The following is a 19936-nucleotide window of genomic DNA, read 5'->3' on the forward strand; positions in this document are numbered from 1 at the left end:
TTGTTGTTGGACTAATTCCTTTAGTTCTGCATTTGTTAAATGATAATTGTTTCAGTTCTCCTCATCTTGCTTCATAGAGTGAAAACATGTCCTAATTAGACACCAGAGTAGACATCATGCAGAATTAATCATAGACTATTAGGGATGAACAGCTTCCATTTTTTATTCCTTTCCTGTTGCAACTTTTTATACCTGTGATGAACGAAACCAAATCTTCATACTCTTTTGTAAACATTTTGGAGGCTTCCCTGTCATACTCATTCAGTGGGCTGGAGAATTATGCTCTTAATAAGTTTTAGCTTGACTTTATAGTAATATTCTGTTTTTTTGAATTGTAGTCCAACTTCAGTGCTGCTACATATCCTCATGTTTTTTATGTTAATAAACCGGATGAAAGCCCAAGTTCTTGGGCATCTGAAGGAACAGGTATGACATCTTTCTAATTTGTTATTTTTAAACTTCTATATATTCTGCCTTAGAGACTTGCCTATAAATTCTTAGCAGGGAATGATATTCTGTTCTGCTTGAATGCCCACTTATTAGAAATACTGAGGAGCTTCAGTTGCCTCAACAACATTATACATTATTCTATAAAGATAAAAGGAAGTAGTACTTGGGAGTTATTTAAAGCAAGGAAGAAAGGATTCTGGTCTCATCATTTTTTATCTGTTCCCTAAAGGAAATTTTGAAAATTCAATAATTTAGCATGTTATACATTTGTTAAATGCTTACTATGCTCAAGGCTCTCAAAAACTCTTGCATGTAATTAGTTTTTTTTTCATTGATTTGATGAAAAGTCTTCATTTGTAATAATTTAGTTCAACAATTTCCTAAGCACTAAGTTCCTCTTCTATAAAATGTTAATCTGCGAATTTATGTATCTTTGAAATGTTTAATTTGCTTTTACATAATAAGCATTTCACTTTGTGGGCGTTTGAATCTCATTCATTTCTGGGCTTTTGTTAACTGTTGTGTTCTGTATTACTTTTTCTTCACCAAAATTCCATTTATTACATCAAAATAATTTATGTATTCATTTCCTAGACACATATGCTTTTTATTTTTTAATGATTTAAAAAAATTTCTTTTTGTAAAATAAAAACGTGTCACCCATTTCATGTACTCTGCTGTCCAGTGCAATAGGCCCTTTTACTTTTCCCTACATTTGATATCCCATCTCTGGTCTGCATAGCTTTGCACTGGCTGTCCCTTATGCTCAGAATGCACACCCTTCTCACTCCAGCTCTTAGAATGGCTAGTTTCCTTCTTAGCTCAGCTTAAGCCCAGCCTCCTTCATGAGACCTTTCTTGATCCCTCCTTCTCACTCCCCAACTACTAATGCCTTCCCACTGGAATTTCTTCATATATATTTTGTCTCCGCTTGTGTCTGCACATTGTTTCTCCCCAGTAGAATGTAGACTTCTTGAGCTCAGGACTTGTCTCCTTTTTGTCCTAGTATCCCTAGTTCGTAGCGGAGTGCCTGGCACAGAGAGGCTTAATCAGTGCTTGCTGGTTGATGGATTGATAGTCTTGTAGAATTTCATGTCGGGAAAGGATCAGAGAGACCAACCAGGCCAACCCTTCATTTTACTGAGACTCAGTGAGGGAAGGGAATAGTCCTAGGTTAGGCAATGAGCTGGTGACGGAGTGCCTAGGTTAGTGTGTGGCACATAGCAGGCACTTAAATGCTTGTTGATTGAGTGACAATAAGCTACGTAACATACTGTGGTTACGTATGTGATTTCCTATAGTAAGAAAAACATAAACTAGGAATTCTTCATTTTCTTTTCTCCGTATCTTATTTTTCCTTTTCTTACATACTTTTCTTCTACCCATCTTCCTTCTCCTTCACTAGCATCCTTCTCTTTTTCACTCATCTTTCTTTTACCTGTTAGGAATGAATTGTTGGAAACTAGAAGAAAAGGACATGTATGACTCTTTGCCTGAGACTTTGGAAAAATCATTTTTAAATATCAACCCCATGAAAGTGTTACCAAACCAGGTATTTGTTGTTGTTGTTGTTGTTGTTCACATTTCTAAATGTTTTATAACAACAATTCAAATTTTGATTTTCCCCACTATGCTTTTATCTCGTTGGTTCATCCTACTTTTTAATCCTTATCAACTTCATTTGCTTAAGCTTTGTTATTTATTCAAACTAAAGAAAGATTGGAATATGAATATGCTAATAAGTTTATGAGGTTTGTAATTTTGCTTAAAATAATCTCACTTGGCAGTTCCCTGCTGAACCGTTTAATCACTTATCAACTCAGTAGAAATGGCAATATTCTCATTGGAATACTGTTTCTTTTGAGTCTGTAATAACAATTCTGCTTTAGCTTTAAATCATGTACTCCTGACTCCCAGGTGTTGTAATCATAGGCCTTTAATTGAAAAATATTTGAATGAATTGTTCTCCCATTAGTGGGGAACCTTTCACCCGGCCACTGAATCAATCAATCAACAAATATTTGGGTAGTGCCTGCTCTGCTAGAAGATGGTGGTGTGGTGCAAAGAGGAAATGAAAGGACTCATCCCCAAGGAGCCATATCTTTTTGGTGGGGCAGACTGTGACGTGGCAAGTACTAACTAAACAATGTGTAATCTAAAAATGTGACTAATTAAAGAAGAGAGGAAAAGGCTAAATAGGGAGAGGAAAAAGAAATGTAAGTGACAAGGAAAGGGAGAGAGAGAGACAGAAGGGAGGGAAGCAGAGAAATAAGTAGATAAGGAAATGGACCCGGAGGCCCAGAGAGAGAAGCAGGTATCCGCATCTGCAGAGAGGTACCAAAGACTAGGCAGCCGTGCTAAGAGATGATGGAGGAGAGGATGTCTGATTAGGTCTTACAGTCATTTTGTCCATTTTGTAGTGTGGTCTTCATTTTAGCTGTGAACCTTGAAACAATGTATCATCTGTCAGTCAGCTCTAAGTGGAACAGTGACTGCAAACACTGCGAGTGACAAGTCTTTGCCTGTCATAGAATCACAGACACTAGGAGCTAAAAAGTACCTCAGAGGTCACGTGGGCGAACCTGTGCCTCTCCAAGAATACCTGTCACAGCATCTCCAACAACTGGTTGGGTGACCTTTGTTTGATGACCTTCAGTGAGGGGGAACCCACCACTTCTGAGACAGATTCTTTCATTGTTGTTGGGTACCTTGAATCGTTAAGACGTTCTTCCTCATATTAAGCCTGTATCTAGATCTTTGCAACTATTGGCCAGTGCTCTCAGCTCTGCCTCCTGGAACCACACAGGCCTAATCCATCTTCTGCCTAACAACCCTTCAGATACTAGAAGACAGTTATCATGTCTCAATTCTGAGTCTTTTTTTCTAGGGACATTCCTTAAACCAGTCATCGTATAGCATGTTCTCCAGTCTTCTCACTGTTCTTATGCCCTCTTTTAGATGTGATTCTAGTTTATCTATGTTTTTCCTAAAACAGGATGCCCCGAACCACACACTGTACTGCATGCATGGCCTGACGAAGGCTAGAATATCATCTTTTTTGATTGCTGTAACCTATTGACTTTGCAGTCCCTAAAACTCCCAAATTGTTTTTACCTATTCTCTTAACTAGGTATCCCTTTTCTAGCAAGTAAATGTTTTCTAGCTAGTAAGTGGCCGAGCCTGGATTTGAACTCAGGTCTTCCTGACTCCAGGCCCAGCGTTCTACTTGCTGTGCCAGAAAAAGAAAGCAACAGAATAAAATATGCTTCAATTTGTACTTGAGTCCATCAGCTCTGTTTTTGGGGATGAATAGGTGGGAATATTTCATCATGAGTTCTTGGAATTGTAGCTGGTCATTGTGTTGCTCCAATTTACCATCTTTTAAAGTTGATTATAATATTGCTATTACTGTATACATTATTCTCCTCTCTTCATTCTGCATCAGTTCATACAAGTTTTTCCAGATTTTTCTGAAACTATACCCTTTCAACATTTCTTACAGCACAATAGTATTCTATCACATTCATATATATTATAACTTATTATCATGACCAGTTGATGGGCACCTACTCGGTTTCCATTCTTTGCCACCACACTACTATAACTTTTAGTCCTTTGAGCTCCTTTGAAGTAGTGAATATCCCTGGGTCAGAGGGTATGCACAGTTTTATAGTCCCTTGGGCATAGTTCTGAATGGCTCTTCAGAATGGGCTAATTCAGCACTCCACCAGCGTTGCATTAGTGCATCCATTTTCCTGTATCCTCTCTAATGGCTCAGCAAGAAACAGATTCTTCGACGTTGCTGGGAAGGGAATGAAGGGAGAATGGCATGGTTCCTTATCTTTGCTTTGACTTTTTTAGGTAGATAAACATGATCAAAATTTGTTATAAAAGGTGTCTTAATTCCCATTTGAAGTTAGGAAGAAAAGGCAGTTTTTGAAATCCTTTCTCCTTTTCACTAAAGACTTCCTGCCTAGGAAAATGGGGAGACTTTTTTTTTTATGGAGAAAAAAGTAAGATTCTTTCATGAAGTAACATCCCTTTCTTGTGACTTTTTATGATGCTGCTATTAAAATTCTTTTTAAAGCTTATTGTTTTAAAAATATTCATATTACCTTCATTAAAAAATATAACCCTCCCTCCCCAAAGCAATCAATATGTTATCCATGTATGACAGTGTGTTCAGTTTTATATACTCCTAGTCCTGCACCTTTGCAAAGATGGGTGTGTTTGTGATGGTGGCAGTGGTGAAATGCATTTTCTTAAGTTTTTTTCTTTGGGTCCAAGCTTGGCCATTAAAAATACTAAGACTTTGACAGTTCTTTTGTTTTTGCCCAACTCTATGCAAAAATGATAACCTCTTTTTGGAATTTGTATATCTAGCTAGTTAATTGATTTATCTCTAGTCACTCAGCACAAAATCTTGTCTATTCTCAAATCTTGGACCTTTTTTTGAAGGGGAAAGTGAAAAATAATAAGGTTCAGTAAATATATTGATGAGATACTTTTGGTCTTTCTTTGGAGATTGCTGAACACTCTAATCAGCCTTCATACCTAGGTTTAAAGTACAGCAAAATTAACAGCGAATTTTTGTTTTTTAAAGATACTTAGTTCTAATTGTTACAGCACGAATTGTGAAACCATAGTCACAGAATTGTAGAGTCGAAAGGCACTTCCATGGCCATAGAGTATGATTCATACCTGAAAAGGAATCCTCATTCAGACATCATCAAGAAACTATTATACAGTCTTTGAGCAAAGGCATTTAACAAGGAGAATCCCACTACATCCTGAAGCAGCCTTTTCAACTCTTGGGCAGGTCTCATTGTAAGGAAGTTTTTCTCGACATCCAGCCGAAATTAGCTCCTTTGCAGCTTTTTCTTATAGTTTCTGGTTCTGTTCTCTGGGACCAGTGGAAGAAATCTTTCAGGAGAGATTTTCTTTTTCCTTTCATCAGAGGCTCTCATTCACATTGGATGGTGATCTATAAGCTTTTTTAGTACTTCGCTAATCTTGACAGTCTAGTTTAAAAATCTCTAAATTGCAGGCCAGTATTTTGGTGTAGTGTTCAATAGCAACCATTAAGATGGAAACATTTGCACATATTAAAATATTTTGTTTTATACTTTAAAAGCCTAATTCCGCTAATGAGATGAAGCTGCCGTCACTGAAGGATATTTATCATACGAATCAAAGGAGAAATAAGCAATCACCCGAATGGACTCTTGCGTCTACTAATCCCAGTCGTCCTCCAGAGGTACTGGCATCAGATGTTTTCCTGTTGCCCTTGGATCACTGACAGTTCTGATTCTCCTGAGACATCATGTCCCCTGATCCATGCCCATCATTTCTAGAATCTTGATGTTAAAAAGTCTGGGATTTTTGAAACTGCCTGTTTAGTTTCTTGAATGTGACCAAGCCCAATTTCTTCCTTTTTCACTCAGTTCGGGGCCCAGCTAATTGTCTCTTTGCAGAGCCCATCTAAGATATATGTCCTGACTTAGGGAGCGGCCCCTGCAGCTACATGTCCAAATCTGGACAGTGTGCTTTCTTCATCCACTTGGTTTTTTCCTGCATGGATTGCTGTCTGAATACTACAGACTCAAAATACGAGGTGCTTCGTGATTCTAACTTTTATGATAAGCTCTTTGACTTTTGATAAGCTATATATGACATCTATAAAGTTTTTCATTTTAAAAAGACCATTAAATATCATTGCTTACTCTTGTTTCTTTTACTTCTAGGTATTAACTCTAGATCCAACCCTACACAGGAAGCCAAATCAACAGATTTCAGGGATTCAATCAAATAACTTTCGATGTAATCTTGAAAGATTGTCTTTCTCACCTGAGTCCATATTAGATCCTAGTATTTCTAGCCACTCTGAAACAGACTCATTTTCACAAACAAGTAACCTTACCTCCTCTCAGTTAGATAGATCCCCCAACTATCCTTCAACTATTAAAACTTTACCTATAGACTCTTGGCCAAGTCATGCACTCCAAAACGAAAGTAGGGCCAGCTCTGCTTTTCCTTTAGCAGAGTCTGTTACTAGTAATGAGATTTCATTCAACACTGAAGACGAAGAAAACAATTCAACCACCGTCACTCATTCCCAAGTTGCAAGTGTAGACAACAGTTTGCCAGAAGGCAGTGTTTCAGTGACTTGCATGGAAGACCCAGTTGCATTATCCAAGTATGTATGATTTTTTAAAATGCAATAAAATTAGTTACCAATTTTGTTTGTTTTTTTCTTTCGTATATTGGAAAGTAGATAGTGGATGCAGGTCAGCATTGGAGTCAGGTAAATGTGGGTTCAAGTCCTGCGTACTATACTAGTGACCTCAGCAAATCAATCATTTAACCTCTCGCTACATGTCCTTGGACAGTCCCCCATGATTTTGTTACAGATGAAATTTCCTGCTTGTATGGGCAAAGTGTCTCGCACCATTGAAATAACAAATCTGGAGCAAAAAATAAAGTGTATATTGACTGAAGTAGAAGAGAACGAAAAAGATTTTAGTATTTATATTTTATACCTTAACGTCTTAAAAAAAATCAAATTGTTAATTTAAAAAGTAGCACCTTGTCCATAGTAAGTACTATGTATCACTTTTACCTCTGTAGGTCCCTTGTTGTAGAATGAAGGTATCGAACAAGATGATGTCTGTACATAATAAAGCTCTGAATTTTTAGGAGACATTTAAACCAGCATTTATGATCTTATAAATTAATTTATTTTTTGTATCAGTTGCAAAGGCCTGTTATGAAAAGGCAGAAAAACAATGTATGTGTTCTTAGCCTTGACTCAAACATAATTCTCTTTTGCTCCCTGTGAACAGAATGAGGCAAAACCTGAGGGAGAAGCATGCTCGACATGTAGCTGATCTCCGGGCTTATTATGACTCAGAGATACATAATCTGAAACAGCAGTTAGAGAGAAATGAAGCATCTGCATATGGAGATTTGAAGAAAACTAACCAGAGTCTTGCAGACAGGTAGAGTGTGTTATTATGGCTTACCTGTAAAATGAAAGTTTTACTAACTTGAGATATAATGTCCTTCCCCTAAATATATGTGTCATTGATAGGCACCTTTAACTATAAAACAGGGGTAAGGAACCTGCAGTCTTAAGGCCACATGGCCTTAAGTAGTCTAGGTTCTCAAGTGCGGCCCTTTGACTAAGACTTAGTCCAAAAGGACCTAGAGGGCCACATGTGGCCTTGAGGCTACAGGGAACCACCCTGACATAGCAAAAACAGTTTATTCACACAAAAGAAAATATTTTCAAAATTTAAGTCTCACCTCTGTGAGTGGGATTGGACCTGGAGGAAACTTCTAGCTTTTAGGGTTGATACTCTTTGAAGAATTTATGAGAAACGTGGACAAGTCATGCAGGATAAGAAGTATGGATGGTTTATGAGTTGTAGTTTTGGGGACCACATCATGCAGTCTTATGGAGCTATTGAAATATAGACCAGCCTAGTAATTAAATGAACAATTACAATATGAGTTTTTTATAAATGAGGAAAATTTCAAGATATAGGTTGTGTGTTCCTTTCTTGCTAAGATGACCATTGGTAAAGTTTTAGAAATTTGTGGGAGTAGAGAAATATACCTCCTGCATAATAAAGACATTTGAAGTAAAAAAAGATAGGATCCTAGAGGGAGCTAAAACTTTAGATAACTTTAGGTAATTATATGCAAAATGACCTGCATTTTAGAGGGGAACTTCAAAAATGCAAGTATAAAACAGGTTAACAGTGGTTGTCTTGGTAGCAGAAATGCTTTGTCTTTTTTTTTGGTCAGATAATTATTTTCTTTGTGCTTTCTGGGGTATGCCTTTTGATTAGGAGAAATCTGTAGAGTAGAGGTTTCAATTTAACCAGCATTAAGTGCTTACTATGTGCAAGGGTCCTGTGGTAAGATTACAAAATGACCTAGTTTTTGCCCTACTCAATTCTAGCTGTCTTTGGGAGAACTAGTTCTAGGGCTCTCCAGTAGTCAGTGATAACAGGCATGCCTTCCTCTGCTGAGTCAGGTGTCTCTCATAGGTGCTTTCGGAAATCAAGAAGCTGCCAGAATAAGAAATTAATTAGCCAGAGTGAAGAATTATAAAAGTTGCTGTGTGACCACCTAGCTGTGTGACTGCCCAAGTCACTTTTTACCTCTTTAATGGTCTCGTAGGATGAGGGGATTAGACTAGATGAATTCCAGCATCCCATCCAACCCTGATTTGATGACTGATTATGGATCATGGTGCAACTGGAGGTTGCAAATCTGGATTCGAAGTGCTTTCTCTACCAACTCATTTGATAGTGTCCTGTATAATCCTGGTTTCAGGGGCATAGAGTTAACACACACCTACCTGTTCTGGTATTATAAGCCATTTTGAGAACAGTTTACTGCTGCTGTAGTGTGCTCTGATCACAAGCTAGACTTCATGATGTGCTTTTATCATCTTGTGACACTCTGTCAAGTGTGGGGAACTTAGGGCAGGCTGCAGGTTCCCTACACCTGTGTCTTACTCTCTTTTTCAGAACATTCTAGCATGAATCTATAAATTTTCATTCAACGGGGTTAGACTGTTAAGCTTAGTAACATTTATGATATTTAACTTTGCCATATGAAAGTAAGAATTGAAAACTATTAAATTTCATTATGTTAGAATGATAGGAATTAGTATTGCTGGCATCTTAAATGTGGTGCTGATATCTTACATACTTGTTATAGCAGATGACTGCTATCATTGCACTTTGGCAGTAATCTTTAGTCACTTTTAAGTAAAATTGAGGATGAAATCTTTCACAAGACTCTTCCAGTATGTTTGGTCAGACACATGGCAGATAATGAATTGTTCTGCTTAATTTTTCCACCCTTATATTGTTTTTCTTTCTTTCCTTTTTTTTTTTTTTTGGCAAGGCAATTGGGGTTAAGTGACTTGCCCAGAGTAACACAGGTAATGAGTGTTATGTGTCTGAGGCCAGATTTGTACTCCGGTCCTCTTGACCAGATAGAGCCAGTGCTCTATCCGCTGTGCCACCTAGCTGCCTCGTATTGTTTTTCTAAATTAACCAGTCAGTTAGAAAATCTGCTTCATGTGGAATCATACTGTTGCTTTCTCATGAAGCATTTTTTTCTGTTCACCACAGTATTGAGGTCAGCTTCTTGTTTCATTCTCTTAAGATTTTTCATAGGCTTTTGATTTTGAATATGTGAGGCAGCAGATGGGATATTTTTGTTAAGAGAAGAGTCCATTGATTGGTTGACTTAGAAAAGGGTTCAACCCAACTAAAGCCAGTTCTTTGACAGTATAATGTCATATATGTCACTTCTACACTGACTCCATGACCCTATACAATTGATGGCATCAGGGTAGATTGATTTATTATTATGTTTAAGTAGTTTGTCGTTTACTCTGTATCTCAAATTTGAACAGGATATACATACACACACTTATATCAGTTAAGTAACACATTGAAAAGTAGTTTTTGAAATACATTTATTCCTCAGACCATTAGAATATTGTCAGTTATCCTCTGACATATCATCTTTTATTAATGTCTTAGATTTTGGCTCACACCAGACAATCAGTTGTCACTTACATGCTGAAAATCAACCAGCTTTATGTGTAATGCCTAAGGAAAGAGGTTTCGTTCTCTAATTTTTAAATTTTGTGGTCATTTTCTTCTGATTGTTGATTTATGGTTTTAGATGTGACCAATTAGGTGGTGCTCTGAGTGAGGCCAATGCTCATATGAAAATTCTGGAGAACAAAAATAATTTGCTGGAAATGGAAGTGGTAAGTAATTCATGTTGTGTTCTTCTAGCTTTATGCTTCTGTATTACATAGGATAGAGATATGAATGAAGGAGGTTTTGTGAGGAGAGTGACTTGCAAACTTTAAAATGCAGTTTAAGTTGTAATCATTATTATTTTTAGCATCAGATCTTTTAGGATATCTTCTTGCAAAGGCTGATTGTTTTGAGTATCACAATCTCAGTATAATGAATCACAAAATTTAAGAGTTGAAAGGGACCTCAGCTGTTTACTTCCAGCCTTTACAATAAAGGAGTCTCCATGTGGTATGTTAATGCTCTAACTTTCCATTGCTTTGAAATAAATCTTATATCTTTATGTATTGCCCAAGGTCTATCCCTCTAAACATTACAGTCAGGTGTTAGAGTGACAAATATTTGGTTTTGTCTTCCATCTTTTTCTTTTCTGTTTGGTTGGTATATGTACTAGCTGAACATTTTCCATTTTATTTTCCATTTTTGTAGAAGATAGAAGGGGAGAAACAATTCCTAGTCCATGGATTCATTTGCATGCAATGTGTATGTAAATGATAAGCATCAAATTGCACCATCCGTTTAGAATCTCTTTCTGTCACCAGGATTATTCATTTTCTAACTACAGAGGGTGAAGGAGGCCATCATCTTTTTGGAGGGCTCGGTTTCTCAACTCTTCTCCTGTGGTTCTGTCACCTTCCCTTGGGATGTTTAAATTTGTAGCTGTTTTCCATTTTCTGTCCGCAGGGATGAACTTTACATTCTATCCTCTTGATACTTATAATGTATTTGGTGTTTGAGGTGGAAATGTGTTCATCCATTAAGAATAACTTATAATTATCTTTGTTTTTATTTTGTAGAGTGATTTGAGAGAACACCTCAATGCAGCCAGTAATGCTTCCAAAATTTTGCAGGAACGTATTGAGGAAATGCGAGCAAGTAATAAAGAAAAAGACAACACCATCAGTAGACTCAAATCCCGACTAAAGGATCTAGAAGAAGCGTTTGATAAGGCTTACAGACTCTCAGATGATAAAGATGCTAGAATAAAACAAGAAAACAAAATGTTTCAAGCTGTAAGTGAGGAAATAATGGTAGCTCTTTCTCATGCTTTTTAGCTAAGGTTTTAGTAATGCTTTTGGTTACAGTCTTTTTATAAACTAAATTTGATTTTATTTTGATTTTTTTCAAAGTGTATTTGGGTTGAATATAACTTTGTACTAGCTGCATTTATACTATACCAATCCAGATAGCTGGGTCTTATCATCTTGCAGCAACAGGGAGACTGAGTTTTAAAAGACTTTGGTACCACCCCCACCTACCCAGTTGCTTTCTGTCTTCAGTTTAACTGTTGAGGTATCTGACTCACCTTCTGTGTGTCTGGTAAGGTAAAAATTTAGGAACCAGACTTAGAGCAGCTTTGGGAATTCTTGACTTTTTTCCTTTTTTTTTGGTTTTGTTTTACTTGAGATTGGTTTTAAGCCTACCATTGTAACTAAGTTTGGTTAAAACTTTAGGTGTTATTCTAGTCTGAGTAAAAGAATTTTCCTTAGTAGTTCATTCTTTCTGTCCTGGCATGGAAGAACTTTGGTGACAATCTATTTTTGTATTGATTTTTCAGATTCCTTTCTTAAGTCATAATTATTATATGAATTTTTAAATTAAAAATTAGAAGTTACATATTTTATTTTGTAAAAATTTGTGTTTGTGGCTTATTCTGAGAAAGAAAATCTTATTTTTAATAAATGAATTTAAATCTTTTTACTGGCTGATTACGAATTGCAGTCCTGTGATAGTTTGCAGTAAGTAATGTTATAGTAAGTTTATTCTTTTTCTTGTAGCTTCTAGGAGAATATCAATCCCTTGGAAAACAACATGAAAGAGTGAAGGTAGAGATTGATCATTTATATTTTGAATAGTGGAAAGAGCACTGAACTGAATCATATAGATTTGGCTCCAGGCCCAAGTAACCATATGACCCTGAGCAAATCTAATCATTTATCTTTCTCTTTGCTTATCTGCAAAATGGGGATACCCCTTTCACAAGGTTGTTGTAAAGCTCAGATGAGGTGGCAACTGCTTTGAAAAATGATCAAGCGTGGGAGCAGCTGGGTGGTGCAGTGGATAGAGCCCCGTCCCTGAAGTCAGGAGGACCTGAATTCAAATCCGGCCTCAGACTAAACACTTGACACTTGCTAGCTGTGTCACCCTGGGCAAGTCACTTAACCCCAATTGCCTTAAAAAAAATGATCAAGCACCATATGTTGTTAAATAATTGTTGCTAAATAATATTGGAAGACGATGATAAAGGTTTTATTTTCTAAGGGACGTTTCTTATAGGGATATTGTTTCACCTATCTCCTACAGAACTGTTTGCTGATTGTGTTTGAATTTTTAATTAAAGCTAAATTTGAGGACTACATTTTGGAAAGATTCTTCCAGTAAAGAATAAGAAAATTTAACCTTTTGTGGTTTATTCATTTCCCAGTTAGGTGGTTTGTATTCAGTCAGAACATGTCACACCCAATTGATTTGGGATAAGTTCCAGAGTTGTTCACATAATTAGGGCAAATACCATGCTTAATTTTGGTCATAATTGTATGAAGTAGATATGTGAAGGATTCCAAATTTGTAGAATTGCATGAGTTTGCATTTTTAAACTGTTTGATAGAACATCAGGGTAACAGTATTACAAATTCTAAAATGTAAGTAGTACAAGGAAGTATTTATCTACATCATTATCTAAATTTTCCTTTATTTTCATAGGATACATTAAGTACAACTGAGAACAAATTGTTTGATGCAAATACTCAGATTACTGATTTGAAAAGGTAAAATGTGATGCTACCTTTTACGTGATTGTGACAAATCTTTAATTGCATGCTAAGGATATGTGACTTTAAACTGTATAGAAAAAATGAGATTTTCATTGAAGTATAAAAATTGCTGTTATCAGCTTCAGAAGACATGAGAAGATAAAGCAGAATTTAGCATGAGATTATGAACTTTATAGAATGGTTTTATAGCTGTTGCCATAATAGTGCATGTTTTTCTCTGTTGTGGTTTTTTTTTTTTTTGGACACAAGTACAGTTCTTAATCACTATGTGGAGTCACAGGACTAGAAAGAACTTTTTTTTTTTTGGAGGTAATCCGGGTTAAGTGACTTGCCTAGGGTCACACAGCTAGTACGTGTCTCCTAATTCAGCTCTTCCCTGGATCTATTTCATTCTAGAAGCAGTTTGTTTAAACACCAGCCTAAATATACTACCCACCTACTCTCGGAACCTCCTTTCAGGAAAGGTGATGAATTTTGGTTTAAAAGAAAGCTCCATGTAAAATACTAGGAAATAGAGTCTCAGTGGATAAAATGCCTCTCCTGCAGTCAGGAAAACCTGAATTCAAATGAGACCTTAGACACTTATTAGCTGTGTGACCTTGGACAAGTCACTTAATGTCTGTCTGCCTCAGTTTGGGGAATAATAATAGCACCTACCTCCCGAGATAAATGAGATGATCTTTCTAAAAGTGCTTAGTAAGTACAGTACCTGGCACATATTAGATGCTATATAAATGTTAGCTCTTTTTATTATTGTTATTAGAGTACATGGTTAAGATATCAGCAAAGGAGAATATTGCTATTTTTGAAAAGTGACGTTGAAAGCAGGGATACAATGAATAAAGCTCCATTTAGTCAATTCTGTTGGATCACATTTCTTTAAAAAAAAAAGTTAGGAGAGTTTTGTTAATATCTCACCTGAATCCCTGTTATTTGTGAGTTGTTTTTATCTTTCGTGAAAACAGAAAAGTTTCTAATTGACACTTATAAAATTCTTACTTTTAAGAATTTCATATTAACTAAAACAACTCTAGGTAATGTGAAATCTGAGTTTTAAAATAATATTTATTTGAATATTATATTCAATTTTATTAAACCTCTTTGTCTAATCATACACTATGTTTTTATCATGGATATGTATTTAAAATACATAGAGTATATTTTTCATACAAATTCTTAGATTGATAAGGTATTCTATATAAAATTTAAAGCTTTAATTATATTTTCTTCTCCCATTGTAGCCTTTGAAATGTTCCTTTATGGAATTTAATAGCTATAATTGTTTTGTTTTTTTCTGTTTCTGCCCTTCTTTCCCTCCTTTTTATGTTTGGCATGATTTTCATAGTTAACTTATAATCAAAAAACAAGATCTCTAAATCAGGGGTATTGGTAGGTATTATACCTCTCTGTTGTTTTTTTTTCCCATGAGTATCTGTTTCTAGAAATAAAATAGTTGAAATAAAGAGGGTCTATATCTTAAAGTATTTGAATATATTTTATTACTTTTGAATTAGAACAATTTCAAAACTTGAAGCCCAGATCAAGCAAGTAGAGCATGAAAATATGTCAAAACTCCGTATTAATACCAAAAATCAAATATCAGCATCCCTTACCAGGTAAGCTATTTCATCTCATCTGTGTATTATAAGATAAGTTTTATGCCCGTTATTAGAACTTCAGCATTTTTCTCTTGGGGGGGAAATAAAAGATGGGGTTTAAATTTTAGTAGAGGGCTCATCTACCCCTGGCATTGGTCTCAGATTCCTTTAATATGTACTTGGTGGTAGGTAAAATTCACAACCAGGTCTTAACATAGCCATAATTTTTGTTTAAGTTTGATATTTCTTATAAAAAATTTTAGAATAACTATTGTTGCATTAATTAGACTATGGTAAATATAGTTCTACAGTATTATCTATAGAGCAACATTTGTAATGTGCAGTAATTAATTTTTTAAAAATTTGTTCTACAGTAAACTGAACTTTTAGCATTGATATAGAATACAAATTTATTTACTGGTAATCACTTTAAAAATAATGTGAATAATGAGTCTTTTTTTTAGCAAATAAGTTTGTCTTAAGCATTTCCTTCTAAGTATTTATTTGTTTGCTTTATCACATTACTGTATTGTCTTTTTAAATTTCATTGATCAGAATGTCAACTTTTTCATTAAAATGAGCAGGCCACAAACCACTCCAAAAAAAAAAAGAATGCCTTATTTTACTTTGTTTCTTAACCATCCTGATGTTTTCCACTCCAGTAGCACAGTAACAGTTTCTGACGTGAGTAGGCGGAAGTGGTTGATACCAGGAGCAGAATATTCAATCTTTACTGGCCAGCCTTTAGACAGTCAAGATAATTTGGTCGATAACCAGCTTGGGGAATCCTACACTCTTAGGTAGGATAACTTCAAAATACACATATGTAGGAAATGCTCTATGTTTTCATTTATTTGCATGCTTACATTTTGGTGAGCTACAGAAATTTTCATGTCACATTTTAAGAGGTTCATTTGCCTTTTGTTGCTTGGAACGTCTTGAAGGGTCATCATTCTGTTTCTTTTATGTCTTGGATTTGGGAATGGGCTTTAATTTGCAAAGCATTTCATTCAAGCTTGAGTGTAATCATCAAACCCTGTTAGGCTGTGTATATAGTAATTAGCCTTAGTTACTTATGTGTTTAACAAAAACTTTTTAAGGTACCATACTCCACCTGAAAAGGACTGTCCACTCAAAGACTCAACAAGTTTAAAAGAAAGGGAGACTTCAGATACATCAATTGTCAAAGTTTATAAAAATCATGAAGAAGGAAAAATATTTAAAAATTGGGGCACACAGACAGAGAATGAGGACACGTCAAATAGTAAATATTTATTCCTTTCCTTGCTATATATTAACTTTATTTTTACAGATTACATTTCATTTTTTAACATTAAATTGCTCGAGTAATGGAGTAAAATTACAGTAATTATATTATAGTTTAAAGCCCATGAATGACTGATGAATAACTGAAACAACTTTTCCATCATATCTGACAGTGGTTTAAAAAGAAAAAGTATAAAGCAACAGTAAAATGCTGCAAAACTGAGATTAATTACAGTGATCTATGTTGGTTGGTCTCAGAGAAAAGAAGGTGAAGCATTCCCTCCCTCTTCTCGATAGGGGATTGTGGGGAGGTACTGTGGGAGTGGAATGATGCCTGTGGTCAGAAACAGTCACTACTTCATTTGGATTTAGCTCATATTTTTCTTTATTACTAGGGAAGATTTATGCAGAGTAGTAGTGTGTATTGGGAAATGATTCTGTTTTTTTTTTTCCCGAAGGCATAAGTAAAAGCTATTAATGGGAGTAAAATGGAAGGCCAATGAAAATTTTACTTTTCTCTGAATGTGTCTTGTTGACTTAATTCATGGATATGTTTTAAAAATTATAGAAGTATCATGCCTTTCCATCAAAATGCATACCATGGTTTTCACTTATTGGTTATTAAGGTTCATATGTCACTGTTATGGATATTTGAGTAGTTTCTGCTTCATCTTATATTTTATTCCTCTAAACAATAGGATGGTATAAAAGAAATTTTAGTCGTAATAATATAATAATAGTAATAAAGTATGAAAGCAGTGCTTAAATATTGTTCATTTCCACATCTTCATCAGTAGACATCTTTGGAGAGAAGTGAAATATTAAATAACATTTTATTTGCCTCCATGTCTTTTTACTCCCCAATGTGCCTAACTTGGTCATATCTCTTTCTTATTTGATGAGTACCTTACTTAGAAAAGCAGCCTATCCTCCCGGCTTAAATCAATACCTCAGTTTGCTAAAGAAAGAAACAAATAAATAATTTTGAAGACTGTATATTTGCCATATGTAAAGTGGGAACAGGTGTATATTTATTATAAATTTCACATGCAAGATTTTCTTCTCTGAAATGAATATAATTGTTCTATGCAATGGGTTAATGATTAATCAGTGTAACCCAGTTATGGGTGAAAATACTATTCAAGGCAGTAGTACAAGGGCCAACTGAAAAAAAGACTTTCAGAACCACTTATTAATGAAGACAGGAAACATAGAAACCAGGTTTCTTTACATTTGTCTGTAACAGAAACATTAAGTCGCCGGCAAACTGTCGGATTTGTTCCTGAGACCACTTTCAGTAGAAATCGGTCCCCAGAGAAGGGCTCTCATCAGAGATCAAAGAAATATAATTCTTCACAGAGATCATCATCTCTCCCACCTTCAAGCCGAAAATCAAGTACTTCAAGTAAGGACTAAATTTATATACATTTCTTCTGGTTTAAAAAAGTTAAATGTGGTTTATCCTTATTTAGAATTGATTATTTGTGTTTAGGTTTTCTAATCCGATATAGTTCTCTGATCTCAGCAGGCCTTCAGTAAAAGCTTGCTGAGTGAGTGCTGGCATTCCTGCACTTACCGTGAGTGTGACCAAATTGCTAATTGAAGACTTATTCTCATGGAATTTTCTTGAGTCGAGAGAATTTCTTTCTCCTTCTCCCATGTAAAAAAATAAGTTAGGTGGTTGCTTTAATTGAATATTCAGTGTAAGAATTTAAGCCATGATGAAAATGGAGGCATCTCTTCATTGGCAGCAAGGGCACTGAATAGCCATCACCTTCTCCTTGTCCAGCCACTGTTCTATACCTGAGATTTCCTTTTTAGGTGATAACTAAGAAGATGTCTGGATTATTGTGTGGTAGATATGTTCAGTATGCCAATGATGTTTCCAGTTTATTTCCAGTTTACTTCTAAATTCCTGGAAAAAAAAACAGTTTTGGTTAGTGTCGCAAATATATTTTGATAATATGAAATAGCCTACATTCTACAGAAGTTCTTTTTTCTTCTCTATAGCTAAAAGAGATGTAATGCTAACACCAGTGACGATGGCGTACAGTCCAAAGCGATCTCCTAAAGAGAATTTCTCCCAGGGATTTAGCCATCTACGTAGCAAAGATGATAGTTCCAATCGGTAAGTTCTTTAAGCATTAGACTCATAAAGATCGAGCTTAACCCTAGAGAAGAGTTGAGAAAATGGGCTTGTCTCCCCTCTCTGTAGACAGAGATGGGGAGCTAGGATGAGGAAGATTACAGATGTTGTCAGATGTGCTTTATTTGTTGGTTGGTTTGGCTGAACTGCTTTTTTTTCTCTTTTAAAATCTTTGTTAGAAGGGATGATTTGCTGGGGAGGGAAGGGGAGGGATAGATTTGGAAATGAAAGTGCTATAAAATATATAAATAAAAATAAAAATTTTAAAAGTCAACAATTAAAATATTGTTAGGTTGTAATATGAGTTATTGATGAAAATTATTTTAAACTACTGAAACCAATGTCTTTATCATTAGGTAGTTTGTGATTTGTTAATGGGAAATATTTAGATTCAAGCTGAAATTATTCAGTCAACAGGCACTTATTAAACTTGTACTGGGTGCCACACATGATGTTAAGTTCCTGAGGATACAAAGAAAAGCAAAAACACAGCTTCTCTCCAGGAGTTCATATTCTAATGGGGGAATTCACATGCAAATAACTATACATGCAAAATATGTCCAGTGCAGATGGAAGGTGGCCCAGGTGGTGGTGGGAGGAGAAGGACTGAGAAAGGTGGGGTTTCACACACGTCTTGAAGGAAGCCCAAAAGCTAAGAGATGGAGAAGAGGAAGGGAAGAGCATTCCAGTTACAACTGATAGCCAGTGAAAAGGTCTAGGGCAGGGGTGGGGAGCCTGCAGCCTCGAGGCCACACGCGGCCCTCTCGGTCCTCAAGTGCAGCCCTTTGACTGAATCCAGACTTCCCAGGACAAATCCCCTTAATAAAAGGATTTGTTCTGTAAAACTTGGACTCAGTCAAAAGGCTGCACCCAAGGACCTAGAAGGCCATATGTAACTTCAAGGCCGCAGGTTCCCTACCCCTGGTCTAGGGTCAGGAGGTGGAGCATTGAGGTGAGTGCAGCCAGAAGGCCATGGTGTCTTAGCTATTGTCAAATATAGGAAGACTGCAAAAATGGGCAGGGGCCAGGTTTTATGTTTGATCCTGGAGGTGATAGGGACCTGGGCAAGCCTCTTAGCTTTTCTCAGCCTTGGTTTCTCCTTCTGGAAAATAGGGATAATTATAGCACCCATCTTCTAGGGCTGTTGTAGGATCAAGTGAGACAACAAATGTAGAGAGCTTTGCAAAACTTAAAGAATGATATAAATGACAGTTACTGTGATTATTGAGGGGGTGGAGGGTGATACAGTGCTGCGAATTAGGAAAATCACTCTGGGTTGGATGGTCTGGAAGGAAGAGAGGCAAATTAGAAAGCCTTCGCAGTGATTCAGATGCGAGGTGTTGAGGACATGTACTAGGGGTGGTGGCTGTGTGAGCAGAGAGAAGTGAGGCTGTGAAGATAGACATGGCAGGAGTTGGCAGCAGATTGGCTGGGTGGTGTGAGAGTAAGGAATGTGGAGAATCCAAGGTCAGCAGTCATAGAGAAGTCAATCTTTGAAGCTCAACTCATTTAGGGGTCAAATTTCCAGTTTGGAAAGATGAAAATCTCCAGAAACTTTGTTTGAGTAGTAAAATACAATAAACTACATACATTTAAATGCTGCTGGATTGTGAATGCCTCAGAACCCCCCCCCCATCTCAGAGCGGAAAGAGGCATCAGAGGCATCTAGTCCAACCTGTACATCAACAAAAATTCCTCTTCTAATTTCTCCACAGCAAGTGATTATTTAGCCTTCGCACAAAGACCTGTCATTGAGGGGGAGTTCACTCCCTTCCCAGGTGGCCTACTCTATTTTCTGACCTCGCCAGTTATTAAGTTATTAAGAAGTTCATTTTGATCTTTAATTGC

The 19936-nt window shown here is 36.2% G+C and overlaps 1 protein-coding gene across 8 annotated transcripts in view; it reads left to right on the forward strand.

Moving 5' to 3' along the window:
• Positions 1-19936, forward strand: part of MPHOSPH9 (M-phase phosphoprotein 9) — a 56686-nt gene that overhangs the window by 16208 nt on the left and 20542 nt on the right. For 5 of the 8 annotated variants that reach the window (XM_078154265.1, XM_078154263.1, XM_020970134.2 and 2 more), the window contains 14 exons: positions 339-426; positions 1896-2002; positions 5585-5707; positions 6195-6646; positions 7293-7448; positions 10165-10252; positions 11102-11317; positions 12083-12130; positions 13008-13072; positions 14593-14694; positions 15339-15476; positions 15777-15940; positions 17189-17347; positions 17953-18070. In XM_078154265.1, the coding sequence (XP_078010391.1) occupies positions 339-426; positions 1896-2002; positions 5585-5707; positions 6195-6646; positions 7293-7448; positions 10165-10252; positions 11102-11317; positions 12083-12130; positions 13008-13072; positions 14593-14694; positions 15339-15476; positions 15777-15940; positions 17189-17347; positions 17953-18070 (2024 nt within the window). The remainder of the gene's footprint in view (positions 1-338; positions 427-1895; positions 2003-5584; positions 5708-6194; positions 6647-7292; positions 7449-10164; positions 10253-11101; positions 11318-12082; positions 12131-13007; positions 13073-14592; positions 14695-15338; positions 15477-15776; positions 15941-17188; positions 17348-17952; positions 18071-19936) is intronic. The other 3 variants (XM_020970133.2, XM_020970136.2, XM_020970132.2) reach the window with 2 other exon arrangements.

This window comes from Phascolarctos cinereus, unplaced genomic scaffold (genome assembly GCF_003287225.1).
Source record: "Phascolarctos cinereus isolate Bilbo 61053 unplaced genomic scaffold, phaCin_HiC Scaffold_4;HRSCAF=312, whole genome shotgun sequence".
Classification (NCBI taxonomy): domain Eukaryota; kingdom Metazoa; phylum Chordata; class Mammalia; order Diprotodontia; family Phascolarctidae; genus Phascolarctos; species Phascolarctos cinereus.